Genomic DNA, 19,252 nt, shown 5'->3' with positions numbered 1-19,252 from the left:
TTCTATTACAACAACTCAGTATTCAAGATGAAGAGATGGTAATTTTAGGCCGAGTTCAAGTGGAGAGAATGTAGTCATAATAACAGTTGAAAAATATTTGTAAACAGACAAACATACACAGAGAGATGAATGCTAAATGTACCTGAACATTAACTATTACTTAGATAAACAGATAGCAATAGATACAGAAATACAAATAGACATATAAACAGATATACATAAAGACATAAACCGGCATGGAGATGAATATTAAATGTACCTGAAGTCTAGTCTTGTCATCTGGAAGTGAGAGTGTCGCCTTCATCTGTGGTAGCAACATCACCAACTTGAGTCTGATGTTGGGTACACGATCACCTTGAATCAAACAAACGTCACATTACCCTAACTGCCTCCTACAACATCATATGAGGCATTCAGTACTAAAAGATGGTTTCATGCCAAAATTCAAATGGCAGAAAATTGCAATCAAAGCACGGCAAACTTTATACAATTGTATCATTCCTAGTGAGGCAAGAACTGGAGGGGGGGGATATCTTTTGAAAACTACATACTTTTGGAAAGCACAGTTCTAAAGCTTTCAACTGCTCTTTCTCTCATCTGAACTGCTGGCATGAAACCATCTAAAGCTGAACACCTTATAGCCAGTGTTCATCATGGGAGCTACTGAGAAAAATAATTAAAAGCTTATCTTGATTTACTTGTTCTCTAACCCACTATATAATGAGCTATTTTCTCACCTATATTAAAACTTTTTACTCTGCACTCAGTTAACAATATTTATCATTCATGAGCCTCATGGAAAAATGAGAAACAAATTATTATTTTCTATGGCATGTATACACTTACAAGACAGAATCAGAGAGTGGTTAATGAAATAATAATCACCCACATAAATGCAATGGATATTTATATGTAAAAAACAGAGAACCAACAGATGAAATTTGAGGGAATGGCCATGAATATCGCAGAAATTTACTAAACATGAATATAAGAGCCATTTTGTTAACTCCTTCAATCTGATAATGTGTTTTCTCTCATAATCTTGCTACTGCCAGACCACTTAATTCACCTTATGATTGATGTTTCAGACTTGAGGGGTTTGATATACTCTTCATTTACCTTGTCTTTACTAGGCTGCTCTCTTATGGTAAATACAGCTCTCTGGCTGTAGCAAAGAATTAAATGAAATACGGTACACTTAACTACAGAAAAGGGACTGTGAGCAAAATAAATACTAAAGATTTGTCACACAGATGTGTGTAATAATACTCAGTCATTAACTCACTATGGAGGGAAAGTAGGGGGCGGAAGAAGTAGGTCTTGAAGAACATTTTGGAGAACATTTCCAGAACCATGGTAACCATGTTCAGGAACAGCATCCGTTTGTGACAGCTCCCACCCTCACAAAAGTCTGTAATTAAGAACAATACATAATATTTATATCTGATGAATGCAATTAAGTTTATGGTATAACAATGAGCCTCTTAATCTCTTATTTTTCTGGAATGTGCGTTCAGTATAGATCTTCCAAGTTACTGAGTTTATTTCTAAGCAGCTTTAATTATGTCCTTCACCCCAAGGACACCTCTCCTTAGCTGAATAAAATCATATGGCATCAGCTAGAATAATACTGATATCCTAAGGGCTGACACAGCATGGCAGACACATGCTGAACATTATGCCAAGCAATATTTTTCCCAAGTCCACACAGGGTGGGAAATGTATAGCAAGGTTCTTTACATCTTTCAATCCATGAATCGCACTGAACATCTGAGCATTAACAACTATCAGGACCTTGGCCTGTCTCTGCAAAAAGTTTTTTCTAAAATCCCTATATCATATACAGTATATATATACTTGTTTTCAAGCCATTAATCCACAGTGGATGCTTGAGGTAGCTATCAGTACTTCAGTCTATGCCTCTAAATGGCTTACTAATATTACTTTATCAGTAAAGAATGTGTTACCTGAGACAAGTGTGGCACAGATGTGGTCGCGGTGATCAGTGTTGGTCATCTGGCGCAGAAACACCAGCAATGTCCGCGCAGCAGCCAGCCGGCATGGGATGGGGCGCTAAGGAAACACACACGAAGAAAACAATTTAACAGTGTAATCCTTCCTTTGCAACATCAACTTTTTTTTTTTCTTTAATAAAGTAAATGCACTACACTTTCATTTACAGATTTCGACCTGTCATGAGATAAGCGTGTATCTAGCCTATTAAACAGGAGTCTCATTTACTCCAAATTTCACCTAAACTGCTTTTGCTTTTCTTTTTTTATTATGTTTTCCATAGTAACCAATACACATCATTAATTGCCTAACACACCCAACATCTAAAATAATATACTGTTCATCATTTACTAACACAATAATCATTAGGAATAACCACTCAACTGTAGCAATATGCCAATTCCTATCTTCCACTGTTAACAACTGTCTAATTTATCTTTACTATACCTCAACAAAAAGAAAGTTATTCTAAAACATTTTTTTTTAACCAACTATGTATTAAATACTAGTACCTGTGTCATTCTCTAATCCAAATAATAAAGAAGGGAATCCCATTTAATACTCACAGCTGTCTTCATACGGAGAAACAAGAGTGGGACAAGATGAGTAAACGACAGATCAGGGGGGAGGCAAGGTGCAAGGGAGGCAGTCTGAGTGAGAGCCTCGGCATGTACCCTCCACAAGCTGGTCCCACTCACTGTCTCCTCACCTTGTTTTATTGCTCCCACCAACTCCACTAGCTCTCCTCTCTGTAATACAAAGATAGGGTTGTCTAACATGAATTTTTTTCCACAGCTGGATATAACACAAGGAAGTGTGGATAGAAAATTGCTCAATGGTATAAAAGGTTTTATAATGATAGCGGTACTGGAGAAGGATGCCTTCATGTGGTGACACCAATATAATCAAGTGGCTCTGCTACCCAGTTATATAAATGTCTCTTAGTCTCCTCCATATCCCCCAAAAGGAGGATGGTGGAGTGCCAGAGAAAAGCAACTTCAGCCCACAGTCTACCAAGTTCACACCGTAGATGAACCTTAGGTTACAACTAGTACCATAACATAATGGTATTGAAGCATGTTTAATAGTGGATGGTGACATGATTTTTTTTTCCAATACCACCACTGGACTAAAAAGGTGTAATTCAGTATTTTAAAAAATAAACAAAATTTTAAAAAATAAAAAATAGCACGCAGTGAATATCTGACCACATACTGGAGTCTGCGGAGTGATGGCGTTGTGCTTGGTCATGGTAATGATGATGTGTGGAAGGTTGGGTGTTAGTGCTGCCAACACCTCCAAGTTGTCAGATCTTAGAAGCTGCAGTAAACCCTCCTTTAAGAGACCCACCTCAGCTCCCACTAACGTGCACACCTGCAATTAACATATGATTATGTTTAACATCCTGGGACTTAACAATTATGACACTAACCGTTCCTTCAATTCTCTGACCTCGTACACTTCAACTCAGTCACAGAGATCTGACAAATGACAGGTTTAACAAGAAAAAGAGTACAGATCATCCCCCCTATAATAATGAGATATGTTTGGGAAAACCCATCGTTGAGCCAGGGTATTGTTAAACAGGGACGTTAAATCACAGGAAGTATAGGGGTGCATTTGGGAGCCTTGGGATTTTTCCCCCTCCAACCAAGTCCAAAATCCACCCAAATCAAACCAAAAACAAGTTTCTAGCTCACCTAAACCCCAAAATAACTTTCAAACAAGCTAAACTAGGCCTAAAAGCAGTTTATAACTCACCTAAATCAAAAAAATAAAATCTGAAAATCATCAAAAATAAGTTTAGAAAAAAATCAAACTTAGTAAACTGTACCCAAAAATGACAGTGTTCACCCCACCTATGACTAAAACACATTAATCTAAATCTAGAAACAGTTTATATATCAACCTAAACACAAAATTTAAGTCTAAAATATCATCCACCAAGTTCAGATGAATGATCTATATACATATCCAAGACTATATGAAGATAAGTCAGTACATGAGGAAAGGCACAGTTAAAAATGACACTGGCACAGCACCTGGTGGAAGGCAGCAGCAACTGTGGAGCGAACTTGATGGCTGGGGTCAGTGATAAGGGAGGTGACAGTGGGGTGAAGGGCAGTGCGGTAGGCAGTGGAGCCCCCAGCAAAGGCCACCATGCAGGGAAGATTGTATGCACACTGCTGACGACACTCCGCCTCATACTCTCCACTCCGTACCTCAGCCACCAAGTCTGGCATCTAAAATAGAAATGTAAATCCTCTAGTAACTTAATTTCATATCAGCCTTGGCAACATCTGAATGTATTGATTTCATATATACAGTCATGAGATTTAGAACACTACAAGAAAAGTGATTCTGTTTTCCCGTATGATAACAAAATGTTCAATACAAGACTATGTAATAACTATTTTGCAATACATTCATATCATCAATCTAAAACAATTTCTATATATCTATCTATTGCCAGACGCCTCAATCCCGTTCGGGGTGGACACAAACAAATTGCCTCTACGTACCCTGTCCCTCGCCATTTCACTGCCCTGCTCCCAACTCACACTCCTCTCTCTCACATACCTCTCCACCTCATCCCTCCATCTCATCCTCGGCCTCCCCCTCCCTCTCCCCCCCTCTACGTCACTCACATACACTCTCTTTGTCTGTCTTTCACCCTCCATCCTCTCCACATGCCCAAACCACCTCAGTGTATTACTCCTAACGCTTCCTATCACATCCACATCCACACAATTTCCAATGTGAGAACATATACAGCCTGATACTTTATCTGCTGGGAACATAAATCCTAGGAAGAAACAATCTCATGATCCTTAGGATGTGTGAGGCTATTTGTCACACAATGTACTGGTCTCTGAAACTCCTACTCCACTGTAAATGAAAAAAAACTGAGTGGGAAAATGCTAAGCATGTATAGCATTAGAGTGTCTTGGCGTATGCCAAATGCTGTACTGCACAAGAAATTGATAATAAACTCACAGGCAGCTCTGTCTTCTTAGAGTCAGGAAGTCCTAGTTTTGCCAAGGTACAATAGAAGTCCACAAACCATGTTTTCTGCTCCTCTGTCAAGACATCTGTAAAGAGATGCAGTTTAGAATGCTGACTGAAATCTGAGGAACATCAAACCTACACACTAAAATACACTTTGTTAACAAGACAGACCAGACCCATAAGCATGTGTGTGACATCTAAAGCTTGCCTCCTCTACATCATCTTCACCACCATAATCATCATCCAGACCCCTTCCCCCACCTATAATGAGGGTTAGGCTGGGGCCATTTAATTAAAATTCTATGGCTTCCTGAACTTCCACTCCTCACATTATAACACATGCACTTACCATATTCATATTCTTCCTGGCCTTCCATGCCCCCTTCCACCCTCAAACTCAATCCTATTTACCCTTTTCACCACGATATACATAAGCATTCTCTCTACGGTCATTTCATTCTAAGCACACATCCTACCACTTGATTAATCTACTTCTTTCCATCTATCAAGGTCTAATACAGTGGTTCCCAACCTTTTTTATTACATTACCCGTTTACTGACTTCTTCGAGTTAGTGTTACCCACATCATCAAGTGTAAGTACAGTAGTATATATCTATGATAAAATAAATAGGTAAGGGTTATCAAAAAATATACTGAAGGCTTGATGTTTTATTTCTTTTTATATAATCTCAGTTTTTACATGTATGTATGAGTAAATACTCTAACTTTTCAATGAACTGAATTCCAAATAAAAACTAAAAATATATATGACCATACCGGTACTCTCATTCCTTACATACCATCAGGAAAAAAAAAATAACTTATTGAATACTCCAAAGATAGTAATTATTATCTCTTTTAACATTCACAGTGAATAATAATGAAAATACTGAGACTAGCAAACTAATACTCCTTTAAGAAAAATGCTTGAAACACTACTTACATTGTAAAATAAAAGCACACATTCATACACTAAATTATTATTTATTCTCAGCCTTCCGTTACCCACTCAAATTATCCAAATTACCCACTTGTGGGTAATTACACATAGGTTGGGAACCACTGGTCCAATACTTTATCTTATTTAACCCACACAACCCACACATATTTTACAACAAAGCCCACTTCCATAGCTCCCACTCATGGCTTCAAACTGTATCATTATGAAATTACTACATATTATAAATTAATAAATGGTCTTCCGACTGAAAGATGAAAAAAGAAAAGAAAAAATACATTACCATATTTTTTCGTTCACTCATTTATTCAGTGCCCATTTTTAAGAGATATGTAAACATTTTGTCAGAGCTTGTTGAATGCTCTACAACATTCTCTCAACAAGCACTGACGAAATGTTTATATATCTGTACGAAATCAGCACTGAATAATGAGTGAATGATAAAATACAGTAATTCATTTTCTCTTCCTTTTTTTCATTCATTAGGAAGATCATTCATTCATTTACATGTTGCAATTTCATAAAAATACAGTTATAAATAAGGGCAGGAGAGAAAGTTGAATGACACAACCGAAAATCGTGGTGAAAAAATACTGCAACCTATATGGTTAGACGCAACCTGAGTCGAAAAAGTGCGAGCGGTTGGATTTCACTTGGATGCAACCTGTGTCGAAAAAGTACGACGAGCGGTTGGCTTTTTTACCAAGCCCTTGTGTATGAGAGGGTTAACTAGGTGGTGAGACACAAATGTGTCATCCATCCAGGAACCGAAACTCCACACTTTTCCCAACCCCTCACTGTGGCAAGACACTGTCAACCTTAAGGAAACATCGGTTCACTGTACGGGACAGCCCTACAGAGGTGGTTGCTTGCCTGTAGTTCATGGGTCTGTTCAGCCAGACAGACCAAGGTTGATTAACAACAACAACAACAACATCTATTACATCTACCTCCACTCGGTTCTAACTGCAATTCATTCATTTGACCTTCAAAACCATCCATCCATCCATCATCTAAACCTGCGTTGCCCCATGATGTGCGTAGAAGCCTGGGGCTGGGCAAGTTGGTCCTGACATTTAAGTTAAGAGTGACCAGCCTCATTCATCCCTGAGTGGCATTACATGAGCAATAAACTCAAACCATCCCTTGGATATGAACCGACACAGGCTCAATCCTGTCAGAGCACCTTAATTACCCACTAAACCACAAGGAGCCATAGTTTGGTTATATGGTTACCACCCAGCACAGTAAATGGCTTCCTGGTGCAAACCATTTGACTTGTCACTCAGTGTAGAGTCATCCACAGACAGAAGGAAGAGGAAAGATTGAAGGAAAGAACAACAAAAGAGAAAAGATGGAAAAAAGGTAGGAAAAGAGGAAAGGGGAGCCACTCGAGAGCAGCACTACATCAAGTGAGTGGATGGTGAGAGACCCACCTACCACCAACCCTTCAAAACAATGCAAGGAAAAGGAACACTATACCACCTCATACATTCCTCAGAGTTACCCCTACTACATTTATCTCTACTCTTTACCACTTGCATTTTCATTCATTTATCCATCTACACAATGCAAGAAAAAACAACACTACACAACTGTTGGCAACAGCACAGCAACTAACCATGCAGTCCATGACAGATGCGTCCCAGGAGGTGTGCGGTGACCGGCAGCGAAGCATCCTCCACCCTAACCGCCCGCTCACACACCTTCCTCACCAGCGGAACCAATGTTCCTATTAGTGTCTCTGGGGGTAAATGCAAAATTAGTGTGTCAGAGTGCAAGGAGTGAAGTACAGCTCCATGAAACAGTATTGTAATATGTTGATACTTGCAACGTTTGACTATAGTACTGCAATTATCCTATGATTTCAGACACTGAATACTCAGAATATAAGAAAAAAGCAAAATGTCCAGAACTCAGAAGCTGGCAAATATTGGAGATTAATTATTACTGTACATGAAAAGACACTGTTCTACAGATCTGTGATCAGAAGACGACAAACTATGATAAATAACAAGAATTAAAGGAAACAGAGTTGATGCATATGATCTGTTTGGACAAAGTACAAGTCTATAGAGCTGTTGTTCTTATAAAACATCATGACCTGCTCTGACCAAATTGAGATGCATGACAGACATATTGACCGATTTCTCTGAGACAGATCCTTGTTGTGAAACACTTCAGACATGGTGCTGTCTTACTTACATAAGCACAGGACAATGAATTTACATGCTCTGTGGAATGGGACTGAGTTTAACATGGTTTACTTATGCATTCAGAGTATCATCTAGTGAGTTTTTGTATCACAGTAGGGATGAGTAGCAAATGCAGTGCAGGTCAGCCAGTCATCCTATCTGACCTTCTATAATGTTTCAAAGTTATAAGTAACTCCCACTTCTGCTTTGTTGAAATCTGCAGGTGTTTTGTTTTAACATTAAAATTATTGTAAACCAACATGGCAGGCTCATAAAAAAAATCAGACAATGACTACCGTATAATAAAAGGTAAGCTATACTCATACAAAGGACCTATAGCTAACCATCATCAAGGAGTGGTATGAGAAGAACGACAGTATTGATGCCAGCCAGTCTAACACTGGTCTCCTCATCAGAGCAGAGGTCCACCAGCTCAGGCAGGATGTGTGTTTTGGTGGCATCCAGGCCCAGTCCTCGTGCAACTGGGGGCAGCTGCGTGCACATGCTGCCACGCACCTCACCACACACATCCTGGCAAAGGCTCTCCACCACACCCACCACCTCATTTTTAAGTCTGTGGGAAAATATATACTGTACATGAACTTACATCATTCTTTTAGCAAAATGTTTGTATACAGCTGTTGTTATTTCACAAATAACCATTATCAGTATAATCAACTTCTTAGTTAGTACCCATGTCCAAAGAGAGTGGGGATCACTCCACTATACCTCTCATCTCTTACTTCCTAATGGGACATGGATCAGAATGATATGACTGTCCTAAATACCACCTCCCTCCCTCCCTCCACTCATACATGCTATAAACTGGCTAAACACAAAGTTCTGGACAGTGGAATCAACACAACCCTACACCAATACCAGCAAGAAGGGCACTCAGTTCCATCCTCTTGCCTTTTTTACTAGCCAGTACTGACAATCAAGGGATATAAGAGCTTAGAGTAGTACTGTAACTGCACAATAAAAACCCTGAGTGCCAAATTAAACAAGTCAAAGTGATACCAATATCCATCATCAGTTCTGTGGCATTTTCTTTTCCTATGCTTGCATGTGAGCTCTGCAGGCTGCACAACCTTTAACTAGCATCTTAGCAAAACCCTTGGCTGATTGAAAACTGTTTCTCAGCATCACATCCCATGTTTTCCCAAGACTGTCTCTCATTCTTCATCTACACACAATCACATTCATACAGCTCTTTGCCAAAATATCTTCCTCCACTCCCTACACTGTTTTAACAAGCTGTTACTATATGATTACATTTCAATTAATAACAGTACATTAGACAAAGACAAATTAACTCCAAATATCCTTTGACTTATCACTTATAAAATATTGCAAAAATCATAACTGCATGTACTAAATTTACAAGTCCTGTAAACAAAAAATAATTACTTCTTCTGACAAAAGAAAAAGCAGAACACTTCTGTCAATTTTTATTGAGTTTTCTTTTGATTATTTTGGGAAGGATTTAAAAGGGTCTTTGTAAGTACTGTATAAAAATTCAAGCCAATGGGTACACTGAGAAAAGCACGGCTTCACAAGATGCTAAACATTTGGGCTTTAGCTGGCATCACACTGGCAAATTTTGTTATGCAGTTCATCAAACGATGAGTATTTAGTGGCACCATTACTGACTGGCCAGATAATGATGCTTACACTCACTCCTTCAGACTGACAGCTGCTTACCAAACGACAACAGACTCTTCACGATACTGAGGACTAACAATCAATAATGTAATAATACACATGGTCATAAAGATATACCATTATTTTCATTAATGCATACCAAATTTACCTTCGTAAACTGCAGGAAATTAACATCAGGATAAAGACATGTGTATAACTAGGAAACTTCAATGCACAAATCTTAACACAAAATCACATAAGTGGCCTCTCTTTATTAACTTCTTGAAGGTTTAAGTCATATACAGTATAAGGATCAATCTATGATTATCACTGTCTTATTGTATGTATAATGCAAAAGTGAGTATTAATACAATAAACTCCTGACATAAAACATTTAAGGGGATACAGCAAACAAGCTCGGAAGTTTTGCCCCAGTTGTAACAATTGTTAACTTAATCATTTCTGTAATTATCATTCTCGTAAAGTTAGTATATAACTGTACTACAATATGTATAACTATGACATGTATACATTCCTTGTCACTTAATGTTAGTGTGACAACTCAAACATTCACTATGGTGTGCATTTACAGTGAATACCAAAATTACACCAAGCTGCCAATGTGATGCCAATATTGCTGGCTGTGCAATATTACCTGCTGTTTGTTTCTGTTGTTGTTGTTGTTGTTGCTTAACCCCAGTTGGTCTGGCCAAGAAGACCTATCAACCACAGGTAAGCTACTGCCTGTATTGGGTCATTCTACAGGTAAGGTACAGTACAGTACTGTACTGTACAGTACATACACTGTGCAGGGATCTGGCATCCCCATGTGGTAGACGGCACCTCACCAAGGTTGGAATGGTCCTTCTCACAGTGACATGCAGGGAAATACAATATGGAGAGGTCTGGCTTCTAGGTGGATGTCACAGTTGTTACACCCAAGATGCACAGTGCCACTATGTGTAGGCTCCTTGTCAGTGATACTGACTGTCATTAAAATTCTGTTGTTCAACAAAAACTTTTACAAAATATGCCAAAGCGATGCCTGCTTGGAACACACTGTTTACAACAAATATGCCATGCATCCCACATGAAAAATAGGGCAAACAACATAACTGTACAAGAAGCAACATTAATTGAGTGTGGTCAGTTTGGGAATATATGACTTTCACCATCTGCATATGGAAGCTACACATATGAAAATATCACAGCAAATGTAGCTGACAGATGCTACTCTGGCACACATTACTGCCACAATGAGTGAGAAAATGGCAAATTCAAAACCACAATGGTGGCAAAAGTAAGGCCTTCCTGTTCTCTTAAAAATAAAATCAGCATTATTCATCAATAAAGAATTGGTAAGCATTTGCCAGATAATTTTGTATTTATAGCAAACATAAATTACAGTGTTTACATATACTGGTATAGCACCTCGACACTATACAGCTTTTACACAGGTCTTGAATCATTAACAAGACAGAATGTGACAAAAATTCAAATGAGCAGCAAAAACAGCTATTGTACTTAAAATATTAGTAAAGGTTAACACTCACACGAAAGGTTCAAACTTTGTAGCAATCTTTCCAATGAGCTTACAGGCAGCCAAGCGTGCTGACACCTGCTGAGACTGGCCCTTGCTCACAGCCAGACTCAGAATCTGATGGAGGAAGCAGGATTAATTATACATTAGTTAATTACATCTTCATTATCATCCTAGCCATATTTCATCATCATCATCATCATCATCACCATCACCATAATCCCAACCTCTTTTTGCCATTCAAGATGGGATGAAAAGGGTTCAAAGAGCAGGGGGAAGGGACTAAGAGAGGGGAAACTCATTAACACTGCCCAATTAAATGGCTCACTCTCATTCACTCACCATTCAAGCCCCCAGAATCCTGACTTATCCTTTTCACACAAACTATCACCTACAGTCAATCCAACAACTAGCATGTCACTGGGTAATAACAGGGGAGCCAAAGCCTCTTCATACCTTCCTCTTAACAAAATTCTTCCAACCTATTCAATCCACTAACCCATGTTACAAAAACCTAGCCAGATCATATTCACTCTTGCCTAACAGTAAAGAATCACCTGAATACATCGTCTGAAACATTCCATTCCAACCATTCAATATTACTTTCATTCCCATTTCTGTGGCATTTATTCTGAGGTTTTCCACAATCCTTGTTACATGTATACTGACAAACCAGAGATGAAACACACCCATCTCACTCCAGTATTGCTTCTGAACCACTTATTTAAACATCAGTCAACCCTTAAACATGTGTCACTACCTTCATAAGCATTTCTAACAGTATTCAGCACTACCTTCCACAGTAGATATCTATACTGCCTTCTCAACTAATGCTCTCTCTTTGTTCATCCTATCATATATTTTTTTTCTCTAGGTCTACAAATACCTTGCATTCCTTCTCATATACTTTTTCCACTGCAAATATAGCTATGAGTAGTGCTAATGAACGGAAGAAATATACTGGTGATTGCAAACAGACACTGTGGTGGTTAACTTGTATCGTATTGTGTCGTTTATAAAGGCTCCAACATACTTTGGCCTTGGCCATCTAATGGTGGCACCCCATGCTGCTCGATCTCTGGCAGCCTCCCTTTCAGTCTCTATACCTGAGGCCACACCCTATGACCTAACCCCAGGTCCTTTTTGGTGTGCCTCTTGCAACCCATACCCCCAAACGATCACACTGCTCACTTTCCGCACCCAAATGTCATCCCCCATCCTCTCAACATACCCAAACCACCTAAATCTACCCCTCCTCATCACACTGTTTGGCATTAATGGTGGGGAAAAAAAAAAAAATCATCTTGTAGCAGATAAAAGAAACTCACCTCATCCTTGATCACCTCTTTGGGCAAGAGATCAATCACATCCAATAAAGTCTCCAGCCATGCATTTGCCACCACTGCAAGACAGCAGAGTTAGTATGAACACGGTAATCAAGTGGCATCTGATATATCAAATTTTGAACATAAATTTTCAACCTTTCAAATCCAGTATCTTTCATCCTCCATGTTTTTTGACAAAGGTTTTATAACCTATGTTGGCCAAGGGTGTGTCCCACAGCTGAATACAATTGTGTGGCAGAAGATAAAATAAAACACATAAAGTACATTCCGTTTTACAGAGCATGAAGTTGCTGACAAAATAACTCTTAAAAGGATCGTGATTTAATATTTAGTCACTCTGCAGTCAGAAATTACTACTGTACTTCTGTCTGATATTCATGAGTCACCTGCATGTGAATCACTAAAAAAATAATTTCATTCACTTGAGGTGTGGTAGTATTTTGCCAACACATAATACTGTATGGTACCTTAAATCCATTCAGTACAGGAGGGCCTTCTTCAAGTAAAAAAAAATGATCTGGTAGTAGGAAGATATCATTTCCATTTTATTCTTGCTATCTCCTACTTAATTTACTTGGCTTAGGAGAAATGCTTCAAACTCATGGGATCAGATAAAGCTTTCATTAATCTGTTCATAACATAATACCTTTTCTAAGATTAATAAAAAAATTTATTATTAATAAGAACCACAAACATATTATCTGACTGAAGTATTTAACAGGTAATGGCTACATTACTGGAACTCAAAGCATGAAGGTGTAGACTACAGCCATTATACAGTATCTATTCTAGGACAATCAGACACGACACATGTGCTGTCAGATGGTATCACAACAGACGATCTCTTGGACAGCAAAGTGCACAGGAAAAAGCAACACACTCTGCACTCCAAGAGAATGGAATTTACAAACACACACAGCCACACACATATGCCCCAAAACAAAGCAGTTACTGGGTGTATTGTATGTATGAGTCCAGATGATTCATGGTTGTATAGATAAAATCCTGTGTAAGGAGACATGTATGAGAGGAATATATACATATGGTATAGGTGCATGACACAATGATACTCTCTACAAACTCCACTTGCTTTGTTTCATTTCATTTCATTCTGTTTCATTTTTGAAGGCTCCACCATGTTTGCACGCATCAGCCTTGGTCACCTAATGGCAGCTCTCTATGCTGCTCGATCTCTGGCAGCTTCTTCTTTTTTTTTTTTTTTTTTTTTTTTTTTTTTAATGCGAGGAAGAAGGAACCAAAGGCTTAGTCCCCTAGCCCTGAGGTCACACTCAATGACCTCCCCCCAGGTCCTTTTCGGTCTACCTCTCGCCATCCTACAGCCAACAATAACACTTCTCACTTTCTGCACCCAATTATCATTCCCCTTCCTCTTCACATGCCCAAACCATCTCAATCTACCTCTCCTCATCTCAACACCAATACACTCCAGTACAACCCTACATCCCAACTCTTCCATTGTAAACCTAGCCCCTCCCAAACTTTGTATTCAGGAACACACTGCACATCCGCCTAATCAATGCCATTTCTGTACATTTAAGCCCACAAATATCCCCTTCCTCTACAGCCCAGGTCTCGCCCTACCATATAGCATTACACTCCTAACACATGTCGCATACAAAGATCCCTTACTGTGGAGGGAGAGCCCTCTCAATGTCAGGAAAGGCAACAGCTCTCTGAACTTCTTCCAACCACTCCTCACTCTAGCCACAGAGCTAGCTCCTGCTCCACCTCCAGCATATAACATGTTTCCCATATAACAAAACTCTTCCACACACTCATGAGACTCACCAGCAAGTTCAATCCTTTCGTGCCTGGCAATATCCAAACGCTCTCCCTGACACACAGCACAAATGAAATCAGCATTATCTCGCAGTCTAGCTACCTCTAATACCCACCCACTTATCACAATCACTGCACAAGATGGAATTACTTCCCACGCCCTTGTGACACATGGCACATGGCACATGGCCACTCCCCCTATTCTTATCTCAATGTCACCTGCACACTAAATCTCAGATCAACAAGAGAGAAAGCAAGGGATAGAGACACACCCAGACACACAGACAAAGAAACATATCTTGTGATTTACAGTCTACACTTCATTTTACAAAGACAAGATCCAAGTTTATGACAGTTATTTCTAAAACATGTCAGGATAGGAAATAATTCAGACTGGATTCTCATGTACAGTCATGAGCAAAATTTCACTAACAGCCCTCTGCCAGCATTCTGTCATGCCTTCTATACATTTCCTCCCTAAATGATCAAGAGTATCTTTCCCTGTCATATTATCCTGCTGCGTGTTTCATACTAATATCACCTAAAAACAGTTCATGCAATACCATTCACTGCCACAGAGAGCTGAGAAGTGTCTGAGAATTTTTGCTCCTCGCTGTTCATAATGCAATTAGGAATGAGGTAAAAAAGGTCAAACTTATTTTATTTTCCATCATGTGTTCCAATAATGATGTAAAAAATCTGAGATATGCCTTCCCGCTTGCCATCTCAATGTTAGTCCATCTCAAGAGAATTTTTTCCTTTAATCTTTCCATCTTCAGACAACTCTATGTAGCTTTCAGGTGACTTTTCAAACAGGAGGCATTAGATATTGACTTCATAACCCCCTTCATTTTCTAGAAGTCTGTATAATGTTGAACAAAATAATCTGGAAACAGCAAGAATGAACCAAAATATTTTGCCAACAGATTGATGGTTTTCATAATGTAAACAATGATACTCTCTATGGCAGCGGTTCCCAACCTGGGAGCCATGGCCCCCAAGGGGGCCATGGGACATTGACTGGGGGGCCATGGGCCTTATTGGTAATATAAGATATTATAAGGTATTTGGTCTGGGTAAAACCTGACAGAAATCAAGTATGAAATATACCTTACTGTGCTAGTTTAGCCTTAAGTATATTGGGGTAATTACAGTTTTCTGCACAATATCAAATATTAAAAATATATAAATATACGATCTGAGTTATATAGGGGCCATGGAGCTTCTCATATTTTTCTCGGGGGGCCACAGGACCAAAAAGGTTGGGAATCACTGCTCTATGGTAATGCCTCACCTGGGTCTTTGCTGTCAATGGAGGTGAGAATAGACTTGAGGAAGGCATGGGTGAAGTTGGTGTGGGGTACAAGGTCACTCTGCAGGATGGCCAACGTCTCCTGAGTGGTTGATGATGTGGTGGAGGGGGGTGGTGGTGTCCTGCCCCCCTCCAGCCCCAGCACACCACCCTCGCCCACTCCACTGCCATCGCCGCCACCTCCACCAACACCACCTCCACCAGTCAGCAGTGAAAGACCACTTGGAACACTGCGCAAATACAAGTGTTACTATAGCCCATTTGGCTACTCTAAACTGACAAAGATCCTAAATCCTTTCATCATCACTATCTCATGACTAAGACTCATCAAATTTCACACAACCACAACAAAGCATTCATCCAGTGGGGGTGGTCCAGTTCAATGAGATAACAACAAACCAAGTTTATACCAGTAGCTACTGCTTTCTTCATGTTAAGCTTACCGTAGCTAAATTAAGTTCTTATTACAAGGAAACCACTCTTGTGTTCTTTTTTGTATTAAATCAATATTAATTACAGAAAAACTGCCTATTAAAGCTCTACAATCACCTATAAAGCTGGGCAGCCAGTTGCCCCTAAGTTACCATACAGAAAGTAATTACAATATGGAAGAGTTATATTTTGGAACATATCCCTGACTTGCAGTTATGAAGGTTGGCAGTGCATCTTTAGTGAAAAATGTTACACTGTCCTGTGTGACAACAGCTATGGATATTTATGAAGGAAATAAAAAAAACAAAAAAACAAAAAAAATCAATCACACTTACAGTTTTAGTAAAATATGAAGCATCAGTATTAGGCTATACAGTACTCAAAAACAGTTGATGAGTAAACAATCAATGAAGTAAACACACACGACCTAGCCCACAATCAGGTACAGTAATAACAAAATCATTATTTGATATGATAAAACTGATTAGATACTCTAACCATAAACCACTGTATGCAACAGAATGGGTCACATAACCATCATCCAGTATTACCTGGGGTTTAGGTAACTTAGAAAAGGACCTCTTTTAGCCCTTAAGTTCAATCTCCCCCAATCCTACGATATACGCTACAAGATAAAAAACAAAGTTACTTGCACTGGAATGCCAGGCAGAAGACCACATCCCATGAAATAGTGTTGGGGCATGTTTTGGCTGCTTGCTTTCAACCATACTTTATTACATAATACAATATGCGGAGCTTCTTATGACATACAGGACTGGGAATATATGACACACAGACAGGGTGACCAGAAAAAAATTTGCCAAACCTGGGAAGGCTATTGTTGCATTAATTTTGAGCATGGAACCAAGTCTCAACATTTATCAAGCTATAATTAGTGATGACAAATGAGGAATACCACTTTGAACCATATGGTCACTGGTAAACACAGCTCTGTAACTGACGAGAACTGGATCCACGATCATACACCACCCATTGCAGTACTAAAAAATCAGCCCAAGAATAGCTTTTATGTGTGTGAGGGAGGGGGTAAGAGGGTGAACAGGCGTGGGAGGGAAGAAGGGTGGGAGCGGGTGTGTGGGTGAGGGAGAGGAGGGAGGAGGGAAGGGAAGAGGTAAGGGAGAGAATGAAGGGAGTAGGTGTGGAAGAGGAGGGAGGAAGAGTAAGTGAGGGAGAGAAGGAATGAGTCAGAGTGTGAGAGAGGGAGGGAGGGAGGGGGAGTTCGGATGAGTAAGAGAGAGTGGGGCTAGCATGGGATGCAGGAAGGGAGGGACCAGGTGGAGAGGGAGGGAGGGAGGGAGGGAGAGAATGTGGCCTTGATCCTGCAATTCCCACATACCATAAAGAAGTGAAAAGACACAATGACCTTTACAGTCTCTCTCTCTCTCTCCTACTATGCGATACATCATTACTTTGCATCACCATTCCCCTCCCCTCCCCTCCCCTCCCTCTCTCTCTCTCTCTCTCTCTCTCTCTCTCTCTCTCCTACTATGCAATACATCTCTACTTTGCATCACCATTCCCCTCCCCTCTCTCTCTCTCTCTTTCTCTCCTACTATGTGATACGTTTCTACTTTGCATCATCATTCTCACACACACACACACACACACACACACACACACACACACACACACACACACACACACAAATACGTATACAAACACGTACTAGTACAGCACATACGAATAAATACAGACATTCTCTCTCTCTCTCTCTCTCTCTCTCTCTCTCTCTCTCTCTCTCTCTCTGACCTTTAGCTGTAACGTGGGCTGATCTATTAATACCAACGGCTGTAGTGACCTGTTATCCATCTATCTACTTACTTGCATCTACCTATCTACAGGAAGAGGAGGAGGAGGAGGAGGAGGAGGAGGAGGTAAAAGAAAAAAAAATGAAGCGTAAGCAAAGGAAAAAAATGGAAGTGAATGAGGCAAAGGAGGGCGAAGAAGGAGGAGGAGGAGGAGGAGGGGGAGCAGGAGGAGGAGGAGCAGAAGGAGGAGGAGCAGGAGCAGGAGGAGCAGGAGCAGGAGGAGCAGGAGGCAAATAAGCAGCAGAAAGAGGGAAAGGAGAAAGAGAAACAGATAAACCAGGAGAAATAAGCAGGTTAAGGAGCAGAAGAAGGGGAAGGCAAAGCAAGAGAAGTTGAAGGAAGAGGAAGATGAGTTGGAGGAGAAAAAATCGTGGAGAGAAGGTACTTAAAGATGGGGCTCACACAGATATACCATAAGGAGGAGGAAAGGGAGGGAAGGAGGGAAGAATCTGGAGGGAAGGAAGGGAGGAGGAAAGTAGGAGAGAAGACTGGGAGGGATATGGATAAGGGAAAAGGAGGGAGGAAAAGGGGAGGAGAAGTAGGAGGAAAATGGGAAGGAAGGGTGAATGAAGGAAAATGAGGGAGGGAGGGAGGGAGGGAGGGAGGGAGGGAAGCAAGGGGGGGGAAAATGTGAAGAGATACGGAGGAGGAAAAGACAAAATAAAGAGGAGAGGGAGGAGGAAAACAGGAGGGAAATGAATGATGAGGAAAGAGGAAAAGGAGAGAGAGGAAAGTGGGAAGGGGGGAGGGGGGGAAATGGGAAGGGAGGGAAGGGGGGGAATGGGAAGAGAGGGAGGGAGAGGAAAACGGGAAGAGAGGGAGGGAGAGGAAAACGGGAAGAGAGGGAGGGAGGGGGAGGAAAGAGGAAAATGGGAGGGAGGGGGAGGAAAAGGAAAATGGGAGGGGGGAGAGGGGAAAATGCGAGGGGAGGGAAGAAGGGTGGAAAATGGGGAGGGAGGGAGTAAAATGGGAAGGAAGGGAGGAAGGGAGCAAAATGGGTAAGGTGGGAGGGAGGGAGGGAAGGAGAGAGAAAATGGGAGGGAGGGGAGGAAAGAGGGGAGGTAAGCTGCCCGCACTGACGCTATCCTCCCTCCTTCCCTCCTCTCCCTCCCTTCTTCTCCCTCGCTTCCTCTTAAGCTACTCACATATCCCCCTCCCCCTCTCTCTCTCTCT

At 40.5% G+C, this 19,252-nt stretch overlaps 1 protein-coding gene across 1 annotated transcript in view; it reads right to left on the bottom strand.

The window, feature by feature from the left end:
- LOC145396464 (serine/threonine-protein phosphatase 4 regulatory subunit 4-like) overlaps positions 1 to 19,252 on the bottom strand; it is a 52,150-nt gene that overhangs the window by 13,207 nt on the left and 19,691 nt on the right. Inside the window, exons 3-14 of the mRNA XM_080269840.1 lie at positions 15,801 to 16,048; positions 12,689 to 12,762; positions 11,374 to 11,477; positions 8,521 to 8,750; positions 7,603 to 7,725; positions 5,011 to 5,105; positions 4,056 to 4,256; positions 3,229 to 3,387; positions 2,580 to 2,762; positions 1,968 to 2,073; positions 1,286 to 1,411; positions 260 to 354 (exon numbers count right to left, since the gene is read on the bottom strand). Of these exons, the coding sequence (XP_080125966.1) occupies positions 260 to 354; positions 1,286 to 1,411; positions 1,968 to 2,073; positions 2,580 to 2,762; positions 3,229 to 3,387; positions 4,056 to 4,256; positions 5,011 to 5,105; positions 7,603 to 7,725; positions 8,521 to 8,750; positions 11,374 to 11,477; positions 12,689 to 12,762; positions 15,801 to 16,048 (1,744 nt within the window). The remainder of the gene's footprint in view (positions 1 to 259; positions 355 to 1,285; positions 1,412 to 1,967; positions 2,074 to 2,579; positions 2,763 to 3,228; positions 3,388 to 4,055; positions 4,257 to 5,010; positions 5,106 to 7,602; positions 7,726 to 8,520; positions 8,751 to 11,373; positions 11,478 to 12,688; positions 12,763 to 15,800; positions 16,049 to 19,252) is intronic.

Source organism: Coenobita brevimanus, chromosome 38 (assembly GCF_032717465.1).
Source record: "Coenobita brevimanus isolate Jiangsu-jjx chromosome 38, ASM3271746v2, whole genome shotgun sequence".
NCBI classification, from domain to species: domain Eukaryota; kingdom Metazoa; phylum Arthropoda; class Malacostraca; order Decapoda; family Coenobitidae; genus Coenobita; species Coenobita brevimanus.
This window is presented reverse-complemented; position numbering and strand designations above follow the sequence as displayed.